The sequence below is a fragment of the Anomaloglossus baeobatrachus genome, chromosome 7, assembly GCF_048569485.1.
Source record: "Anomaloglossus baeobatrachus isolate aAnoBae1 chromosome 7, aAnoBae1.hap1, whole genome shotgun sequence".
Taxonomy (NCBI): Eukaryota; Metazoa; Chordata; class Amphibia; order Anura; family Aromobatidae; genus Anomaloglossus; species Anomaloglossus baeobatrachus.
Window position 1 is genome coordinate 55,612,485 of NC_134359.1, and position 16,875 is coordinate 55,629,359.

General features: G+C 51.1%; 1 protein-coding gene across 1 annotated transcript in view; it reads left to right on the forward strand.

The window, feature by feature from the left end:
• Nucleotides 1–16,875, forward strand: part of UBR3 (ubiquitin protein ligase E3 component n-recognin 3) — a gene marked incomplete at its 5' end in the record, with an annotated part of 224,320 nt that overhangs the window by 13,529 nt on the left and 193,916 nt on the right. The window contains 3 exons of the mRNA XM_075319687.1: nt 1,030–1,163; nt 2,509–2,595; nt 3,798–3,863. Of these exons, the coding sequence (XP_075175802.1) occupies nt 1,030–1,163; nt 2,509–2,595; nt 3,798–3,863 (287 nt within the window). The remainder of the gene's footprint in view (nt 1–1,029; nt 1,164–2,508; nt 2,596–3,797; nt 3,864–16,875) is intronic.

The following is a 16,875-nucleotide window of genomic DNA, read 5'->3' on the forward strand; positions in this document are numbered from 1 at the left end:
CTGGGGGCAGGTGACAGCTGCGATCGGCAGCGTTTGATCTCCTGCTCCCGCTCATATAATATACACAGCCGCTGTCCAGCAGTGTGGTGCTGAAACTGCATCACGCTGGGGCAGCGGGGCATATTATGTCTGCCTGCGCCCTCCTTTGATCGCACATGATCCCCCCCCCTGTGTTAGATATGGCCCCCATACTGCTGCCCATAGTAAAATAAAAAAAGCTTTACTTACCTCCAGCTCTGATCTCCCGGTCTCCTGCTGCTGTTGTCTGTGATCAGGCATGCAGAGATGATATCACTCTGCTGATCACATGACCGACAGCAAGAACCAGGAAGTGGAGGAGGAGCTCAACCCCACGGAGGGAGACACGAGGAGGGACAGCGCCGAGAAGGTAAGGAAAGAGTGTTTTATTTTATTAATGGCAGCAGCATGGGGGCATATCTAACACAGGGGAGATGTGCCATCTATAGGGGTCATGGGCAGCTGTATGGGGGCCATATCTAACAGGGGAGATGTACCATCTATAGGGGCCATGGGCAGCACACATGGGGACCATATCTAACACAGGGGAGGTGTGCCATCTATAGGGGCCATGGGCAGCACACATGGGGGCCATATCAAACACAGGGGAGGTGTGCCATATATAGGGGCCATGGGCAGCACAGGGGGATGTGTCCCAGCACAAGGGGGCTATATTCAATATAAGGGGGCCATATCCAGATTAAGGGGGGCTAATTTTAGGATGGGGGGGCTATGAGGGACCTATACCCTATATGATTTGTTAGACGGACACTGGCATTATAAGATGGACCCAATTTAACATTAAAAAAAAAAAATTCTCTTTTCCTTCACCAAATTTGGGGGTGCGTCTTATAATCAGGTGCGTCTTATAAATCGAAAAATACGGTATATTGGGAGATTTCCTCAATCCCTAAGTGTAAAATCTGAATTGTATACACATCTTTAGTTCTATAAATCATTTGCTGATTACATTTTCAAGAATTGAGCTGATTGGTTTTCTCCTATTTCCAGGTATGAATTTAAATAAGCGGGAACTCAATGAACACGTAGAGTTTGAGTCCCAGACGTATTATGCTGCATTCGCTGCTGAACTTGAAGCCTGTGCCCAGCCAATGTGGGGTCTTCTGTCACACTGCAAAGTGAGGGTGAGTATAATATGGTGTTGTCTGCACACAGTTATATACAGCTGTTTTAAAGTAGCTCTTCGGCTATTCTTTGCATATGATGGTAACGCTAATACTTGGCAATATTCTAGCTTTGTAATTTGTCTTATATTTTGAACCCTTTCTTTGTGGGCACCTTCCTCACTCTGACCACCAGTCCTGTACATGGTCTCATCTGTAGACATGATATCGGTCTCTGACTGCCTTTTGATCTATAGGTTGACCTAATCACCTATTAAATCCTTATTGACCGTTCAGACATTTTACTTCTCTACCTATTTGACCCTTCTTCTTCCTCTTTGTTTCCATGCACTTGAAGATTTCATTTTGCTTCTTCTAAGCAGTGATAAAACTCCACTGTCTCATACTGTCCATAATATCTGTGCGTGCTGTGTAGATTCTCCAGTGTATGTCTAAGAAGCAGCTACAGCCTGGGGAAACCTATTGCAAGCAGGAGACAGGAGAGACTAACATAAGCTGCAATGCGAGTCACGAGACAGCAGATCTTTGCCACTGACCTATCATTTGCTACCCTTACGTCGCAGAGCATATTAGTGCAAGTTTAGACTTTACCCCCCTCTCTGCAAAGTAATTAAGGAAAATGTAGACTCAAGGAAAGCATATTAATTAGAAGGGAATAAGGAATCCACATGGCAGTTAACGGTAACATGGTACATCTGCTAAAACAGAAGCATCAAATATATCATATCATAAAAATGGCGTCTATTAGAAAGCCACGTATTGCTCTGCACAAAGTCTCACTGGATTAATCCTGAATGTTGATTAATCTTTTCCTTTTATTTTCTAAAACAGGCACTCTTATACACAGGAACCCCTATTTTATTCTTTAACCCGTTACTGACATCTGTTGTACACATATGATGCATATCTGGGTAGAGGTGTTTTGAGCAGGCTCAGGAGCTGAGCCTCCACAATAGCAGGCAAATCCCAGCTGTCCTGCACAGCCATCATCTGTCTGTAAAATCAAAGATTGGTGCCAAGTTTTGTTATCTGCTGTTGTCAATCCCAGACAGTTATTTATGGTATGTGGTTCCTTTTCTGAGTTCTGAGCCATTCTAGGCACCCATCAACTCCTCCCTTGACTTGATAATGGGGTGCTGATGGACTGAAATGACAGCTGGGGGTATACTGAAAGCCCTAATGGCTGCCATGTTGGTACATCTGTGGAGACTAGCTACAGGCTGGACTTTATGGAAGACCATCATTTTAGCTATATACGGCAATACATGTGTATGTATATATTGTATGACTGTTGCTTCCATGTCTTACTTTTTTGCATGGTGAGTTGATCCCGTTCTCTTTGTAGGAGACTCAGGAATACACGAGGAATGTTGTCCGGTATTGCCTTGAAGCACTTCAGGATTGGTTTGATGCCATAAACTTTGTGGATGAGGTATGTCCGGCGTGTAGGAAAATATTCTATTTACCGCTATCTTGTGAGAGTTTGTGGACTGTCGTCAGTCTTTCATGTTGATAAGGCCTCATTCACACATCAGTGAATTTTCTTGTACATAAAAAAAAAATGTGCATTGGCGAGAAACTCCATTTAGAATTATGCACAAGGCAATTTATGGTTTCAATCTCCCTCCATCAGCAACAAAACCAGACAGGCTTACGTTTTGCCCTAAATGTAAGAGTAGTGGAACGGATCTCCTTCACGGGTTGTGGTCCTTCGCCCATTTGAGTCCATTATGGTCACAGATCAAAAGTTTTATACACAAGGTGTGGGGTCTTGAAGTTCGGCTCTCACCTGGGTTCGCTCTTTTTCACCATTGGGAGGAGGGGAACGATACTAAAGGGAATATGACTAACCCACCTAGACTTATACATGAGATTCTTCTGGCAGCCAAGAGAGCGATACTTAATAAATAGTTGGAGTCTAGGGTCCCCGCGATTGAAGAGATCTTGGGTCAGCTCATGCATCTTCTTGGAATAGAAGGATTGGATGCAGAAAGGAGGGCGGATAGAATACAACAGCACTTTAACAAATGGAAGAAATTCATATTGGCCTACTGTACTCGGGAGGAGAGAGTCAGGATTATGTCACCTTTCAAGGACACAGTCTGGTATTACACCGAAAAATTGAAGGATACATTGGATGGCTTGGAAGTGGGGGAGGAAAGGCCGAAAGGTGACTAAAAGGAACCAAGTTGGGCGAGGAGGAAATAACCGATTTTGAGTGGGACTTCTTTATTCTATGTCATTACCATGTTCACAAGGGTTAAATAGGGGGGGAACGATAAGAATGTTGGGTTAAGGGGTCGCTGCCTTCCTTTGCTTTACCTTACCATGTTACGGTTATTGATTCTAAAAATTGGTATGGAGTTTGTGATGATCAAACAGGACATTGTAATGTTTTTGAATTGAATTTTCAATGCTGAATTAGTTTATGCCAGTGTTATATGGTCTTAAAAATTTTGAATAAAAATATAGTTAAAAAAAAAATTCTTCCATCAGGTGTGAGATGCGATTTTAATCCCTGTTTGGTCAGTGTGTCCGTTTTAATCATCACAGTTTCACTGGTACTGTCATACACTATGCGTGATTCTAGGTTTCTGTATTTGTAAACCAATAACCTTTTGTATTCTTTTCCAGCCTGCTCCCAATCAGGTCACCTTCCATTTGCCTCTGCATCGCTACTACGCCATGTTTTTAAGCAAGGTACATCCATTATCTGCTGTGTTATTCTACATTTGTTCTGTTTGGATGGAGCTGTGATAAACCTCTTGCTGCAATGTCTGTTTTCCTTTCCTTAAATATTATATAAGAACACTTGCTGTTGAGGAGTATCTTTATTTTTGATAAATCTTACATGATACATTTGTGTGAAATAGAATGTGAGCCATGTCCCTCTATACCCAATATATATATATAGAAAACAGGAGAACAAGACGAGTATGGTGCAAAATATATATAATTTTAATACAAAAAGACTGGCACAATATAGTCAGCAACACAAATCACTAGGCATGTGTATAACAACAATTGTAAAATTATAAAGGAAAAAGTTAAAATTGCGATATAAACAGTAATAGCTGCAGGTCTTAGCACAGCCAGAGCATAAAAGTACTACAAACAAGTAAACCGTAAAGATTAAATAATTAGTACAGTGTCCTACATTCAAAGACGTAGTACTACACATACCAGAGTAACCAGTATACACATCAAATAGTATTGGTATGGTAGACCCAGAATGCTCGTAGCCCTAGCAGCAAGGAAAGTCCAAGACTGTGGGCAGCGTAAGCCATAACATTTAAGTAAGCATACCCATAGTCATAACACAGCCAGGTGATGAGCAGCAGAGCGGTCTCCCTGGAACGAGGACCCCGACGTACGTTTCACGATCTTAGGAAGTTTGGACCATTTCATCAGGGGGAAGATATATAGTATATACAAAGCACCTCCACATTACACCTACAGGAGCTTTTATGACGTCCAATTCTAAATCCATAGTTGTTAATCTGCAGTTGGGTTCTCATGTTGTAGTTGTTTGAGAGACGTTATCGAGGATCTAGAAGTGTGTGGTTGTGAGACAGTGATACATAGCCCCACAGTGGGGTTTAGGTGTATAATGAAGTCTGAGACTGTAAAGCCCCCAATTATACAAAAAAAGGGATTTCCTGCTCTTTCATACCATAAGGCTGCAAATTTACACTACAATAATTCTGTTATCTGCCCTGAAGCCCATACCTACTACAGATAACATATACAGGTAATAATGCAACGCTACAACCAAGGCCATTATCATACTTAAAGGGGTTGTCCACTACTTTTACATTGATGGGCTATCCTTAGGATAGGTCATCAATGTGTGGTCGGCCGGAGTCCGACATCCCGCACCTCCGCCGATCAGTTATTCTCGGTCCCAACGGCGGCAAGCAGCTGGAAATGCTCAGTTCCGGCACTGTCACATCTTCTAAGAGTGGCCGCGGCCGGGTACTGCACATCCGCCTCCCATGCTAATCAATGTGAAGAGTGGATGTGCAGTACCCAGCCACGGCCACTCTTAGAAGATGTGACAGCGCCAGAACTGAGCATTTCTTTATCGTTCCTTTGGGAGACCCAGACCTTGGGTGTTTAGCTTCTGCCTCCGGAGGACACACAAAGTACTACACTTAAAAGTGTAGCTCCTCCCTCTGAGCTTATACACCCCCTGGTGTTCCAGTCCCAGCCAGTTTATCGCATTGTGTTCAGGAGGCATACATCCACACATGCATTCTCATGATTTTTTTCTTTTTTTGGAAGAGATTGAAGAAGTGCGGGTCCACGTCTGGACCCCCGGCATGTCCCTTCTTACCCCACTGTGTCGGCGGTGTTGTAAGGTTGATTTCCAAAGCTGGAGCCTTACATGCCGTGCTCCTTCACCATCCCTCCTGGGCTCTGGCTTGAAGTGGGAGCCAGCATGGTCTCCATGCCTGGCAGGAGACCGGTCTCCATCCACAGCCCCTTGAGGATTCTGCTGGACCGGAGCACTCATCCCCAGGGACCTGGCCCTGCGTCTCAGCAGATAAGAACCTGAGACGTTTATATGTTGGGGGTCCCTGTTCTTTATTGTATGGGGAGAGTATGCTGAATGTATTTATTTTGGCATTTCCGGCGGGTTCTCTAGCTTTCGCCCGAGAACCGCGCCGATGGTGCCTGCGCATCGGCCTCGCCGCTTAAATTTAGGCCCCGGCTTTGCCGGAGGCCTAGTTTCTGTTAACTACCCTCGCATGTCACTCATGCAGAGGGACAGGCACGGCTCCTCCCGGCGGCCGTCCTGCACAGGGGAGGGACACTCCCCACTGCTGGGGCGTGTCTCCTCCCCTGCAGGTCTCTATGGCCCTCCAGTTCCCGCTCTCCTACAGGAACGCCCCAAGTCCCGCCCCCTCTCTTCGCTCCGGCGGCCATTTTCTTAGGCAGAGTTCACTCTGCGCTGGGCCTTTCTGCACTCTGCATCCCTGCTGAGGTGCTGTGCATTGGGGGTCTGGGCTTCGGGATCTGGAGGGCACACAACACCGCTTCCAGCGGTCTGGTAAGCCACAGCCGGTCTCTGGTTGTGGACCTCTGTATATTCTCCCTGGGGTTCATTCTCTTGCAGAGCCCCCACTCCAGCAGCATGTCTCACACGAGGAGCAAGGCTCCAAAGCTTTATACTGTATGCGCTGCATGTAAGCTCCTGCTGCCTGCGCCGAGCACCTATCCACATTGTGATGTCTGCTCTAACTTGGCGGTGCCACAGCCTGGAGTCTCACCCCCAGTGGTCTATCCGGCTGCCTCTGCACCTGTGGCTGAACCCCCGGCCTGGGTAGAGTCCTTCTCTAGGTCTATATCCCAGTCATTTGCTGAGTCCATGGGACTTTTGTCCAGGACTTTGATGAATATGCATCAGCCCTCCTCACAGGGTGCCTCTAATGCTCTTGCTAAGGGTCCTTTAGGATCCCTATCCTCTGACCTCCGTCCATCGGAGCTCACAGAGGATTCATCATCAGGTCCCAGACCCCGTCCTCCTAAGAGAAGGCGCAGGGTTTCCTCTCCCTCCTCATCCCGCGGCTCTGATTCAAGAGCGGACTCGCAAGATGAGGAGGATGCCTATACGGGGGGCTCGGAGGCTAACTCCATGTACCCCATCGATCTTTCCGAGGGTGACTCAGATCTTAGTGACTTGATTGCTTCTATTAATTCTGTGCTGGATCTCAATCCGCCAGTATCAGAGGAGCAACCCTCTCTGACAGAAAAGCACCAGTTTACCTCGCCTAAGAGAGTAAAGAGTGTGTTCTTTAACCACTCCAGTTTTCAGACCCCTGTGACCAAACCCAGGGCCTGTCCTGACAAACGCTTCCCAAAGCGTGGTTCTGATGACCGTTTTCCCTTTCCACCTGAGGTGGTCAAGGAGTGGTCTCACTCCCCAAAGGTAGACCCCCCGGTGTCTAGGCTCTCAGCCCGGACCGTTGTGTCGGTGGCTGACTGCACCTCACTTAAGGATTCCACTGACCGTCAGATTGACCTTCTGGCCAAATCTGTGTATGAAGCGGCGGAGGCCGCGTTTTCCCCGACTTTTGCAGCAGTGTGGGCTCTCAAAGCCATCTCTGCTTCTCTAGAGGAGATGCATTCCCTCACCAAGGAATCTATGCCTGAGATGGTTGCCTTAACTTCTCAAGCTTCAGCTTTTTCATCTTATGCCATGTCTGCCATGCTAGAGGCTTCTCACCGCACTGCGGTGGCTTCGGCTAATTCCCTCGTTATCCGCAGGATCTTGTGGCTTCGAGAGTGGAAGGCAGATGCTTCTTCAAAGAAGTACCTTGCTGGGCTCCCTTTTGCTGGTTCCCGGCTGTTCGGTGAACAGCTGGATGAAATTATTAAGGAAGCTACTGGCGGGAAGAGTACTTCCATGCCACAAACCAAGACCAGGAAACCCGCCCAGGGTAGGAACCAGTCGAGGTTTCGTTCCTTTCGTTCCTCCAACTGGTCGTCCTCTAAGCCCTCTGCCTCGTCCGCTAACTCAGCTAAGGCGCCCAAAAGCGCGTCCGCAGAAGACCGCAGGAGGTTCTGCCACTAAGGCAGCCTCCTCGTGACTCTCTGCCCGCTCCAGCAACCTCCTTAGTCGGTGGCAGGCTCTCCCACTTTGGCGACGCTTGGTTAAAACAAGTCTCCGATCAGTGGGTGAGAGATAGCATATCTCACGGCTACAGGATAGAATTCTCTTCCAGCCCGCCAAACAGATTTTCTTCGGCGCTCCATTGGGAGACCCAGACGATTGGGTGTATAGCTACTGCCTCCGGAGGCCACACAAAGCATTACACTAAAAAGTGTAAGGCCCCTCCCCTTCTGGCTATACACCCCCAGTGGGATCACTGGCTCACCAGTTTTCTGCTTTGTGCGAAGGAGGTCAGACATCCACGCATAGCTCCACTGTTTAGTCAGCAGTAGCTGCTGACTATATCGGATGGAAGAAAAGAGGGCCCATATAGGGCCCCCAGCATGCTCCCTTCTCACCCCGCTTGTGGTTTGTAAGGTTGAGGTACCTATTGCTGGTACGGAGGCTGGAGCCCACATGCTGTTTTCCTTCCCCATCCCCCTGAGGGGCTCTGAGGAAGTGGGATCTTACCGGCCCCAAAGCCCTGAGGCCGGGCTCCATCCACAGACCCATTGAACCTGCTGGATGTGGAGCGGGAGTGCCGTTCAGGGACATGGCCCTGCACCATTCAGGTACTCTGTGTCCCCGTACACACAGGCACAGCACACTCCAGACTTGCTGGGTGTGCTAGTGCGCCGGGGACAGTAAAGGGTTACAGTCACTGCAGCCTAGCTGAGTGACTTTATGTATTGGGAACTACCGCGCCGGACGCTCCGGGAGCGGCGGCGCGGCTGGGACTTGTAGTGCGCCGGGGACTTAGCGCCGACCGCGCTTTTACGGCGGCGGCGCTTATAAATCCAGTCCCCGGCTTTTGCGGCCTAGCTACGCTTCGTTCCCGCCCCCACCCTGTCAATCGGGGTAGGGGAGAGACGCTGTACAATCAGCAGCGCCGAGGGCTGGAGCCTTATTTACATGCTCCAGCCCTCTCACTGGACACTGTGGGACGCCGGTTTCCCGCTCTGACTTGGGGCACGCCCACGGCCCGCCCCTACTCACACGAGCTGGGGAAGGACGCCGGCAGCCATTCCTGCAGGCCGAGCTGAGAGAACGGACTCTGGGCAACCAGGCACAGGACTAGGGCGACCCCACACCCGCTTATAGGCGGGCGGTAAGCGGCACCTGAAGTGCTGACCCCACTAAATACCGCAGTTGTCCATTTTGTATTTTATGTTACACTGCATAGGTCGCTATTTGTGGCCATATGCCCTCTTAGATGGCGACACATCAGCAGCAGGGAAGCAGGGGTGCTAAGGCACAGGCTTTCTATGCTGCTTGTATTGCATGTACTGAGGTGTTCATGTGTATTTATGCTTGTATGCTATACACTGCACTGTACGGTCGCTAGTCTTGGCTATATTCGCCTAGAATGGCTAGACTACGGCAGCAGAAAAGCAAGGGTGCTGAGGCACAGGTTTTTTTCTATGCTGCTTGTATTGCAGGTGTTGCAGTGTTCATTTGTACTTGTGCTTGTATGCTATACATTGCACTGTATGGTCGCCATTCTGGGCTAATTCCCCTAGATGGCTAGTCTACAGCAGCAGAAAAGCAGGGGTGCCAAGGCACAGGCTTTCTATGCTGCTTGTATTGCATGTGCTGCAGTGTTCATTTGTACTTATGCTTGTATGCTATACATTGCACTGTACGGTCGCCATTCTTGGCTCTATACTCCTAGATGGCTAGTCGGCAGCAGCATATAAGCAACACAGGCTTTCGATGCTGTTTTTACTGCATGTGATACTGTTCCATGGCACTGAACCCCATTGTGTGCAATGCTCCCCTGTAGCACTTGGTCAGCCGGGGTCTCTACTTGACGTGGCCAAAGGAACCACCTCTCAACCCTGTCCAAGGACAGGGACGGAGTTGCAATGGGATAGAGACTTTCAGTCCGGACAGGCCATGGGCAATCCGGATCATTGCTCCCTGGCCACCCTCATTTGGAATAAAATCGGTGCTCCGGGGGGATCCCAGGAAGACTCTCTGTATGATGAGGCAGACGTAGCTCATCAGGACTTTGATCCTGACACCGCTCTCACTCCGGATACACCGGATGGTGACGCCAGAAGGACTGATCCTATAGCGTCTATCAATGGAATGTTGGATCTTTTCTCCCTCAGCTCCCCCAGCGGAGGAGTCAGCTTCACAGCAGGAGAAGTCCCATTTCAGTAGCTCAAACGTATATTGAGTATTGTTTCTGGCCACGCTGACTTTAGAGAAGCAGTCCAGGAACACCACGCTTCCCAGATAAGCGTTTTCTCCAAACGTATTAAGGATACACGTTATCCCTTTCCCCCTGACGTGGTCAAGCGCTGGACCCAGGGTCCAAAGGTGGATTCTCCAATCTCCAGGCTTGCGGCTAGAGCCATAGTTGCAGTGGAGATGGGACTTCACTTAAAGATGCCATTGACAGACAGATGGACTCTGGTTGAAATTTGTCTATGAGGCTATCGGCGTGTCGGTTGCTCCGGCATTCACGGCCGTATGGGCACCCTAAGCTTTTCAGCTGTTCTTGCGCAGCTGGTCTTGAGCACATGTACATCTGTGCCGCAGGGGCGTCCGTAACCTCGCAATGTCTGCATTGCGACTTACCCTATTAATGCTGTCCTGGAAGGACAGTCGAGGTTTCGGTCCTTCCCAGGCTCGGGCAGGTCCCAATTGTCCTCGTCCAAAAGGGCTGAAAAGCCTCAGAGGGGCTCAGCTTCCGGCCGGGCTCAATCACGCCCAAGGAAGGCAGCCGGAGGAACCGCTACCAAGGCGGTCTCCTCATGACTCTCAGCTCTCTCATCTCTCCGCATCCGCGGTTGATGGCAGACTCGCTCGCCTTTGGCGACATTTAGCTGCCACAGGTCACAGACCGGTGGGTGGGGGACAGTGTGCCCACGTGCACAGGACAGAGTTCTGTTCTCGTCCTCCGACTCGATTCTTCAGAACGTCCCCACCTCCCCACCGAGCAGATGCTCTTCTGCAGGCAGAAGGAGTGGTAATCCCTGTTCCTCTTCAGGAACAAGACACGGTTTTCCTCCAACCTGGTTGTGGTGCCAAAAAAGGATGGCTCTTTCCGTTCCGTTCTGGACCTAAAACTGCTCAACAAGCACGTGGAGGCCAGGCGGTTCCGGATGATACCCTCCGCTCCGTCATTGCCTCAATGTCTCAAGGAAATTTCCTAGCATCAATAGACATCAAAGATGCTTATCTCCACGTGCCGATTGCTACAGAGCACCAATGTTTTTCTACGTGTCGTGATAGGAGACGACCATCTTCAGTTCGTAGCTCTGCCATTCGGTCTGGCGACAGCCCCACGGGTGTTCACCAAGGTCATGGCGGCAGTGGTAGCAGTCTTGCACTCTCAGGGACACTCTGTGATCCCTTACTTGGACGATCTACTTGTCAAGGCACCCTCTCAAGAGGCATGCCAACTCAGCCTGAATGTTGCGCTGGAGACTCTCCAGACGTTCGGGTGGATCATCAACTTCTCAAAGTCAAACCTGTCACGACCCAATCACTAACGTATCTTGGCATGGAGTTTCATACCCTCTCAGCGATAGTGAAGCTTCCGCTGGACAAGCAGCGGTCACTACAGACTGGGGTGCAGACTCTCCTTCAAGGTCAGTCGCACTCCTTAAGACGCCTCATGCACTTCCTCGGGAAGATGGTGGCGGCAATGGAGGCGGTTCCGTTTGCGCAGTTTCATCTGCGTCCACTTCAATGGGACATTCTCCGCCAATGGGACGGGAAGTCAACATCCCTGAACAGGAAAGTATCCCTTTCACAGACGGCAAGGACTCTCTGCAATGGTGGCTTCTTCCCACCTCATTATCACAGGGAAGATCCTTCCTACCACCGTCTTGGGCGGTGGTCACGACAGACGCGAGTCTGTCAGGGTGGGGAGCAGTTTTTCTCCACCACAGGGCTCAGGGTACGTGGACTCAGCAGGAGTCCACCCTTCAGATCGATGTTCTGGTAATCAGAGCAGTGTATCTTGCCCTACTAGCCTTCCAGCAGTGGCTGGAAGGAAAGCAGATCCGAATTCAGTCGGACAACTCCACAGCGGTGGCATACATCAATCACCAAGGAGGGACACGCAGTCGGCAAGCCTTCCAGGAAGTCCGGCGGATTCTGATGTGGGTGGAAGCCACGGCCTCCACCATATCCGCAGTTCACATCCCCGGCGTAGAAAACTGGGAAGCAGACTTCCTCAGTCGCCAGGGCATGGACGCAGGGGAATGGTCCCTTCACCCGGACGTGTTTCAGGAAATCTGTCGCCGATGGGGAAGGCCGGACGTCGACCTAATGGCGTCCCGGCACAACAACAAGGTCCCAACCTTCATGGCACGGTCTCGCGATCAAAGAGCGCTGGCGGCAGACGCCCTAGTGCAAGATTGGTCGCAGTTCCGGCTCCCTTATGTGTTTCCACCTCTGGCACTCTTGCCCAGAGTGCTACGCAAGATCAGATCCGATTGCAGCCGCGTCATACTCGTCGCCCCAGACTGGCCGAGGAGGGCGTGGTATCCGGATCTGTGGCAGCTCACGGTCGGCCAACCGTGGGCACTACCAGACCGACCAGACTTACTGTCCCAAGGGCCGTTTTTCCATCGGAATTCTGCGGCCCTGAACCTGACTGGGTGGCCATGGAGTCCTGGATCCTAGCGTCTTCAGGATTATCCCAAGAGGTCGTTGCCACCATGAGACAGGCTGGGAAGCCCACGTCCGCTAAGATCTACCACAGAACGTGGAGGATATTCTTATCCTGGTGCTCTGCTCAGGGAGTGTCTCCCTGGCCATTTGCATTGCCTACCTTTCTTTCTTTCCTGCAATCTGGGTTAGAAAAAGGTTTGTCGCTCGGCTCCCTTAAAGGTCAGGTATCGGCGCTATCCGTCTTTTTTCAGAGGCGTTTGGCACGCCTTCCTAAGGTGCGCACGTTCCTACAGGGGGTTTGCCATATCGTACCCCCGTACAAGCGGCCGTTAGATCCATGGGATCTGAACAGGGTACTAGTTGCCCTCCAGAAGCCGCCCTTCGAGCCTCTGAGGGAGGTTTCACTTTCTAGACTATCACAGAAAGTGGCTTTTCTGGTAGCGATCACATCTCTTCGGAGAGTGTCTGAGCTGGCAGCGCTGTCATCCAAGACTCCCTTCCTGGTCTTCCACCAGGACAAGGTAGTGCTGCGCCCCATTCAGGAGTTTCTCCCGAAGGTGGTATCCTCTTTTCATCTTAATCAGGATATCTCTTTGCCTTCGTTTTGTCTTCATGCAGTTCATCGGTATGGGAAGAATTTACATTTGTTAGATCTGGTGAGAGCACTCAGAATCTACATTTCCCGCACGGCGCCCTTGCGCCGTTCGGATGCACTCTTTGTCCTTGTCGCTGGTAAGCGCCAAGGGTCGCAGGCTTCTAAGGCCACCCTGGCTCGATGGATCAAGGAAACAATTCTTGAAGCCTACCGTTCTGCTGGGCTTCCGGTTCCATCAGGGCTGAAGGCCCATTCTACCAGAGCCGTGGGTGCGTCCTGGGCATTGCGACACCAGGCTACGGCTCAACAGGTGTGCCAGGCAGCTTCCTGGTCGAGTCTGCACACTTTCACCAAACATTATCAGGTGCATACCTATGCTTTGGCGGACGCCAGCCTAGGTAGAAGAGTCCTGCAGGCGGCAGTTGCCTCCCCGTAGGGGAGGGCTGTCTTCGCAGCTCTAACATAAGGTATTAATTTACCCACCCAGGGACAGCTTTTGGACGTCCCAATCGTCTGGGTCTCCCAATGGAGCGCCGAAGAAGAAGGGAATTTTGTTACTTACCGTAAATTCCTTTTCTTCTAGCTCCTATTGGGAGACCCAGCACCCGCCCTGTTGTCCTTCGGGATTTTTGGGTTTTTTCGGGTACACATGTTGTTCATGTTGAACGGTTTTTCAGTTCTCCGATGTTACTCGGAGTGAATTTGTTTAAACCAGTTATTGGCTTTCCTCCTTCTTGCTTTTGCACTAAAACTGGTGAGCCAGTGATCCCACTGGGGGTGTATAGCCAGAAGGGGAGGGGCCTTACACTTTTTAGTGTAATGCTTTGTGTGGCCTCCGGAGGCAGTAGCTATACACCCAATCGTCTGGGTCTCCCAATAGGAGCTAGAAGAAAAGGAATTTACGGTAAGTAACAAAATTCCCTTCTTTTCTGTCAACTCCCCCCTGTTCCAAGGCCGCCGCCTTCTCACAGGCCGTGGCATCCTTGCAGGCAAACGGAGTAATTGTACCAGTTCCCGCTCGGGAACGGTTCAGAGGTTTTTACTCAAACCTCTTCCTAGTTCCCAAAAAGGACGGTACCTTCCGGCCCATCCTGGATCTCAAGCTTCTCATCAAGCATGTTCGGGTGCGGCGTTTTCGCATGGAGTCTCTGCGATCAGTCATTGCCTCAATGACCCAAGGGGATTTCCTGGCGTCCATCGACATCAGAGATGCCTATCTACATGTGCCAATTGCAGTTTCACACCAGCGTTGGTTACGTTTTGCAATAGGAGAGGATCATTTCCAATTCGTGGCTCTCCCCTTCGGGTTAGCCACGGCCCCTCGGGTATTCACCAAGGTCATGGCAGCAGTGATTGCGGTTCTGCACCTCCAGGGGTTGGCAGTGCTCCCTTACCTGGACGACCTTCTAGTCAAGGCTCCATCCAGCGCAGACTGTCAGCGGAGTGTCTCGCTCACTCTCGCCACTCTAGCCCAATTCGGGTGGCTTGTCAATCTTCCCAAATCCACTCTGACTCCGACCCAGAGTCTCACGTACCTAGGGATGCAGTTCGAGACTTTGCCGGCACTTGTGAAGTTGCCCTTAATCAAACAGCAGTCACTCCAGCTAGCGGTGCGCTCTCTGCTGAGGCCCCGCCGTTATACCCTCAGGCGTCTGATGCAGGTGCTGGGTCAAATGGTGGCGTCCATGGAGGCTGTTCCCTTTGCCCAGTTCCATCTGCGCCCCCTGCAGCTTGACATTCTCCGCTGTTGGGACAAGCGGCCTTCCTCCTTATACAGGTTAGTGGCTCTGTCGCCACGGACCAGGAGCTCTCTTCAGTGGTGGCTTCGGCCCCTCTCCCTGTCCCAAGGGCGCTCCTTCCTGGCCCCGTCCTGGGTGATTCTCACCACGGATGCCAGTCTATCCGGCTGGGGAGCAGTATGTCTCCACCACAGAGCGCAGGGCACTTGGACTCCGTCCGAGTCAGCCCTTTCAATCAATGTGCTGGAAACCAGAGCTGTGCTTCTAGCGCTCCAAGCATTTCACCACCTGTTGGCGGGCAGGCACATCCGAGTCCAGTCAGACAACGCGACAGCGGTTGCCTACATCAATCACCAAGGCGTGACACGCAGCCGCCTGGCAATGATGGAGGTACAACGCATCCTTCAATGGGCGGAGGACTCCAAGTCCACCATATCCGCAGTCCACATCCCAGGCGTGGAAAACTGGGAAGCAGATTATCTCAGCCGTCAAAGTGTGGACGGGGGCGAGTGGTCCCTGCACCTGGCAGTGTTTCAGTCAATCTGCCGCAATTGGGGCACTCCGGACGTGGACCTAATGGCATCCCGTCACAACAACAAAGTTCCTGTTTACGTGGCTTGCTCCCACGATCCTCAGGCCTTCGCCGCGGACGCTCTGGTTCAAAAACTGGTCCCAGTTTCGTCTGTCCTACGTGTTTCCCCCTCTAGCTCTCTTGCCCAGAGTCCTGTGCAAGATCAGAATGGAGGGCCGTCGAGTCATCCTCATTGCACCGGACTGGCCCAGGCGAGCTTGGTATCCGGACCTGCTCCAACTGTCCGTAGAGATGCCGTGGCATCTTCCGGACCGTCCAGACATTCTCTCGCAAGGTCCGTTTTTCCGCCCGAATTCTGAGGCGCTCAAATTGACGGCGTGGCTCTTGAGTCCTGGATTTTGACGGCTTCTGGTATTCCTCCTGAAGTCATCTCCACTATGACTCGGGCCCATAAGTCTTCCTCCGCTAAGATCTATCACAGGACTTTGAAAATGTTCCTGTCCTGGTGTCGCTCTACCGGCCATCCTCCTTGGCCATTCTCTTTGCCGACCCTTCTGTCTTTTCTACAGTCCGGTCTGCAGCTAGGACTGTCCCTCAACTCTCTCAAGGGACAAGTCTCAGCTCTGTCAGTTCTGTTCCCGCGGCGTCTCGCTCGGCTGGCTCAGGTCCGCACCTTCATGCAAGGCGCGTCTCACATCATTCCGCCTTATCGGCGGCCCTTGGATCCCTGGGACCTTAACTTGGTCCTCACGGTATTGCAGAAACCCCCCTTTGAGCCTCTTAGGGAGGTTTCTTTGTATCGTCTTTCTCAGAAAGTGGCCTTTCTGGTTGCCATAACTTCTCTCAGGAGAGTCTCTGATTTGGCTGCGCTCTCCTCGGAGTCACCTTTTTTAGTTTTTCATCAAGACAAGGTGGTTCTCCGTCCGACTTCGGACTTTCTTCCTAAGGTGGTCTCTCCCTTCCTCCTTAACCAGGACATTACCTTACCTTCCTTCTGTCCGGCCCCCGTTCATCGCTTTGAAAAAGCGCTGCATACTCTAGATCTGGTGCGTGCTCTCCGGATCTATGTGTCTCGCACCGCTGCGCTCAGGCGGTGCACCTCTCTTTTTGTGCTAACCACAGGTCGGCGCAAGGGCCTCCCTGCTTCTAAGCCGACCTTAGCCCGTTGGATTAGATCGGCTATTTCGGACGCCTACCAGAGTACTCAGGTGCCTCCCCCGCCGGGGATCAAGGCACACTCGACCAGAGCTGTCGGTGCCTCTTGGGCTTTTAGGCACCAGGCTACGGCTCAATAAGTCTGTCAGGCTGCCACTTGGGCTAGCCTGCATACCTTCTCGAAGCACTACCAAGTGCATGCTCATGTTTCGGCAGGTGCGAGCTTGGGCAGACGCATCCTTCAGGCGGCTGTCGCCCATTTGTGAAGTTAGGTTCTGCCTACTTCTTAGTTTTTCTGTTTATTCCCACCCAGGGACTGCTTTGGAACGTCCCAAGGTCTGGGTCTCCCAAAGGAACGATAAAGAAAAAGAGAATTTTGTTTACTTACCGTAAATTCTTTTTCT